The sequence below is a fragment of the Atta cephalotes genome, assembly GCF_000143395.1.
Source record: "Atta cephalotes unplaced genomic scaffold scaffold00058, whole genome shotgun sequence".
Lineage (NCBI taxonomy): Eukaryota > Metazoa > Arthropoda > Insecta > Hymenoptera > Formicidae > Atta > Atta cephalotes.
The window spans coordinates 669,223-674,603 of NW_012130122.1; the positions used below are offsets into that span (position 1 = coordinate 669,223).

The 5,381-nt window shown below is 27.5% G+C and overlaps 1 protein-coding gene across 1 annotated transcript in view; it reads left to right on the forward strand.

Annotated features, from left to right (window-relative positions):
* Positions 1–3,031: 3,031 nt before the first annotated feature.
* Positions 3,032–5,381, forward strand: part of LOC105623470 (dysbindin protein homolog) — a 4,345-nt gene continuing 1,995 nt past the window's right edge. The window contains exons 1-4 of the mRNA XM_012204863.1: positions 3,032–3,087; positions 3,329–3,618; positions 3,699–3,854; positions 3,921–4,061. Of these exons, the coding sequence (XP_012060253.1) occupies positions 3,032–3,087; positions 3,329–3,618; positions 3,699–3,854; positions 3,921–4,061 (643 nt within the window). The remainder of the gene's footprint in view (positions 3,088–3,328; positions 3,619–3,698; positions 3,855–3,920; positions 4,062–5,381) is intronic.

Consider the following 5,381-nt stretch of genomic DNA (forward strand, 5'->3'; position numbering starts at 1 on the left):
CTGTAGAGCGCGTCTTGAAATTATACGATCTTGAATGTTAAATTAGACTATGAACAGACATCATACTATAGTGCTGGCAGTTTTTAAAAGAGAGATATATAATTTAATTAAAAAAAAAAACATAATATTTAGACTTAAACACGTTTTCTTGAAAACATTTTTCAAAAGTTTTACTAGGATTACATAAAACAAGATAAATATTGATTCGAGATTTATAGAAGTTATTTATCATACATTTTTATTGACTTGATAACCTACAAACACAATGAATTTTATAAAAAATTATTTATTGTTATAAATTATTGTAAACAATTTTTAAGCAAAAATTCAAATTTTGCATTTATGTTGTTACCATCTTGTCATAATTTTCTATTTTAGATTCAATCTATAAATGTCCTAAATAAAACTAAAACAAAAAATAATAGATTGCTTCCTTAAAAATCGTGGAAAAATGCGAGATGTATTTAAAGATATTTGAAATTTCCGAGTTTATCTTCAGAAACAGAAAATTTCTCTATTTTTATTAAATTTTAGATTTTGTTTACATTAAAATAATATAAAATAAAATTATTAATTGTAAATAAATTGATAAAAAATGATAAAAAAATAATATATGAACAATAGCCTATGAACTGTATACTTGTAACAATTGATTAAATGCTTTGGCAAAATTGTAAAATATAGTGTCGTTTATAGTTTATTACTGGCTAAATTTAATTTTTGTGCAAAGATGACACCAATAAAATAATTCTCTTTCTTTTTGAACAATACGAAGCTGGGCAATTGTTGTTATTATATATTGCATCATTATAAACAAATCCATTTATCAACAAATATTTATAATCTTTATCTCCTTTTTTTTATATCTCTTAACAATGAATTGAAAATCCTATTTAATTCAACAGATAGTACGAATGAGAAATAATTATTTATATTTTTATTTGTTTTATGAATATTCTCCAAGAGTTTATGAAAATAATATGCTAGAACAGATTTGGTTCTGTTTCTTATACACTGAACTGCATTAATTGTCCTTATGTTTCATTATTGCTGTAATATTTGAAATTCGTTCATTTGTTTTGCTCGATCAATATAAAGTAATCTCAAAGTTAGAAGAAGATATTCATTAGAATTTTTAATTTAAAATAAGCGATCATCTTTAAAGTTGATTTTGAGATGTCTTCTGAAGCTATTTTGCTATGCATATCATGTTTAATACACAAACAGTATTGTGTTATTAATATATCTTCCAGCGATGAGACTTGTAACATTTTTATTTATCTTTGATAATTTCATCAAATCATAGAAATTCGGAATAAAAATTGGGAAGATGCAAAAGTTAAACCTAGCAGTTCTACACCTAGCAATCTCCCATTACACGAGAAGATACACATGATAAATTCTTCAGCTTTAAATCTGTCAAGATAGATTTTGTAAAGTGCCTGTTATAAATTTTGTCGATAACAAACTATTGATTGATATACGATATCTAGCATATACAAACTATTGATTGATATACGATATCTAGCATATACAATGGTAAAACACTGACAGGAATGTAGAAAAGTTTGTTTTACTAACAAAATATGATGATAGATTGATAGAAAAATTAAGCAAATTATGATATATTTATCATACAATTTGACATAAATAGAGCAGAAGATCGCGTTTGACAGATATTATTTAGTTTCTGTTACCAATCTGATATCAAGTTATATATTATCATTTTGCAAAATACAAGCTTAAAAAATAGTTGATGAACCAATTTCACAGAACATACATTAACATCACACACTAATCTTACAATTTCTTATTCAGCAATGCAACTATTACAACATATATCATATTATTATATTGCTGAGGGGGTGATTATAATATTAATATTACTGTTAGTTTCTGTTCCCTACAGGATTTGCTAGCAATTTCTGATCAAAATTGCTATCCATGTACATGACTATGGTCAGATTGTTTACTGGGTCAGGATTTGCTTAACGAAAAATTAATATCGGGCTAACATTCTAGATTTTCAAAGATTTCCAACAACTGCGAATAGGTAACGAAAAAAGTTCGTTGAATCCAGCTGTTTCCTTTCGGAGCACGCTTCAAGATCAACCATCCGTGCTATTCAACCAACATATTCAACAATAGTCCGTTTGCTTTGTGCTTACTGCACTCGAATTATTCGCTCCTTCTCTTTCCAACGCCTGGATATATGTTTAGATTTCGTTTCCGAGCGAGTAAAGTATCTGGAAGTGTAGATGAGAGAAACAAATCATCATGTCCGCGACAATCTGACGAGGCAAATTATCGACAAAGTTCTCGCACGTCGTTTTCGGATTTCGATGTAATTTTACTCCATCAAAGAATGTAAGAGAGATACTTTTTCCCGTTAATTAAATTTCAAACGTTTCGTTTTTCTACTCCATCATTCGATACGTAGAAGATACTCAATGTTTGTTGGTTAACGCTTGCGCTGAATGTATACTGAATGCATTGTTTTGTAAACAATGACAGAATTCGGGCAATATACGTCGATTGTCAATTAATAATGATTGACAAACCAAAGTTTTAATTACGTGTATCTTTTCACATTGAGTAAACAAAACTTTCCTGTTGTCTTTTATTTTTGGCTAACAATTGTGATATTGTAATTACAAAATGTGTAATAATACGTGTATAAAGTAATCAGATTTTTTTATAATAGCATATTTACGTTGTTAAGCGAGTTCAATTGATCTGTTTGATTGTAATATAATTTAATATGAATCATTATGATTTGTTGAATGCGTGTGATTTGTAGATAAATAATCATATACAGTATATAGAAAATTATAATTTTTATAAAATTGCAATAGCTTATCGCACAAAGGCAGCCTTTGCATAGAAATAAAAATTTCTTGAATTCGATATTAAAAAATTCATCTAATACAATGTCTATGTAAGAAAATCAAAAGTATTTTGTTATCTATTATAGATAGCCGGATCTAAAAGAGTCGGAGACAGCGAATGTTTACCACCAAGTCAGTAAAATATGTTTGGGTCACTACGTAGCAAATTTCAAACAGTGCAAGAAGGTATATCTGCTAGGTAAAATATTTTCTATATTCACTGTCTCTTATTGTATTGTGTACAGATGTTATGGATAACACTAATGATAAAATTCATGATAACCATTCATAAATCATGTAGTTTGTTTGATAAAAATCATGTACTTGTAAAAATAAACTACAAGTTTAGAAGATAGTATAAAAATAAGTTTAAAAGATAATGTAGCAACATAGAGAGTAGCACTTTTATAGCACTAGAATATCATAATTGTGATTTTTAGTATACGTGGATTGTCGACTCCCGAGCATCCAAAGAGCAAAAAATCAACCAATGTAAGAAATGTAAATTATGATGCTGGGGCAGATGTTTTGCATCATTTTCAACTGCAATGGAATGAGCTTCATGAGCTCGCTGAGGAAAACGCGGGAAAGGCTCAAGAAGCAGATGTGCTGATATCCTCTATTTATGAAAAACTTCAACACGAGTGGAACAATGTTACATGCTTAAACAATACTTTAGCTTACATTCCAAAGATTAATAATGCGATTCAAGATCTGATGGACCAAATAGGTAGTTTTTCTCTTCATGATAAATTAAAATTCGAATGAAAATCTAATCTTTCTAAAATTATTATTTATTATATCTCTAAGGAAACTTACAAGAAATGTTCGAAGAAGTTGAAGGAGCTTTATATCGATTGGAAGATTTAAATGAAATGTTAGATTTACAAAGTAGACAGTTGGATCACAGGTTCCAATTGGCTTTGTACAAAGAGAAGAAATTGATAGAATTAAATAATTTCAAAAGTAAGTACTTGCGATGAAAAAGTGCATGTTGTTCAACCAACATTTATTTCAAATTAATTTTTTTAGCAAAACTAGCTAACGAGCACACAGAGAGACTTTCACAGCATGAATTAAATCAGCAAAAAAAATTAAAAGAACGACGAGAAACTTTTGAGGAAGCTTTTAAAGAGGACCTTGAGGAATACAAAACAACTGGATCTATACCAAGTATGTTTTTTATGTTTATATATTTTCATTTATATATTTTCAAAGAAAAGAAAATGTATGTGAGCATAAATAAAATTAACAGTAGTTCGTAGAAATATGTAAGCGAGAATATTTAAATGTAAATCTGTAAATTATGAATTATTATATATTATGAATACTGCACGGATATATTTTGATGCAAAATAGGATGCCCACCGTATAGGGAAGTTTCTGCCTTAGTGCCAGTTGTTTCATTTTTTGATAAATTTTATCTGTTGGGTAAGTAACAAGACTTTCCAATCACATGCGTACATTGCCAGATTTACCTAACAGGTAAAATTTACCAAAAGGTGAAACAATCGGCCTTTAGAGATGAAACCTATAAATTCATTTAAGAATATTATATGATGAAATTTATCGTTCAAATTCCACTTTTTTATCGACAGGAAAAGTTGAAAAAAATCATGTTTGTAGTTTTACCGAAGTAACGATGCGGAAGCGAGAGAGATAGAGAGTGAACGAGGCAGTGGAGGAAGAAAGCTGCTGGCAATCCTCCATTCTCACTGCCTCGTTCACCCCAAACAAAAATGGAGTGAAATAGATTAGAAATTTTCAATCTATCTGAATCCGTATTTTAAATCCATGAATTAATGAATTAGATTGCATATAAAAAAAATTTTTATACATATGAAATAAATTAAATAAATTAAAGTAGTAATTACATGAAATTCTATAATCATTGTTTTAAAACTTTTATACAAAAAATATTTTATACCAAAAACGCGCTAGCTGTATAATAAAGGAAATATTTTAATATAAAATATACATACAAAGCGATTAATTTATTAATTGAAAATAAGAAATTTACATATGTAACATTTATTGTACATATTTATGTAATTCTCTTTATATTTCTTTTAAATATTTCTTTTAAATTTCTATTAAATGAAGTAGAATTCATGACATACTTTTATACAACTTTTATACTTTTATACTTGGTACAACTTTTTTTTAATTCAATTAAATTAAAACGAAAAATTTCTTATTCATAATTCTGAATAAAACAGCATTCATGATGCATTTTTAAATGAAACAATAAATTTTCTACTTACAATTTTAAATAATATTTATGTAATAATATTTTAAGTAAATGGGCTTTTTTTATTCAATTGGATTAAAAAAACTACATTTCTTATTCAGAATTAATTTAAATTAAGCACTATTCAAAATGCACAGAAATGGTCGATATTATTTTTAGATTCAACTGAATTGAAAAACTGCATTTCCTAACTGCATTTCAGAATTTTAAATTAAGTAGTTTCACGATGCACACGCACGCAT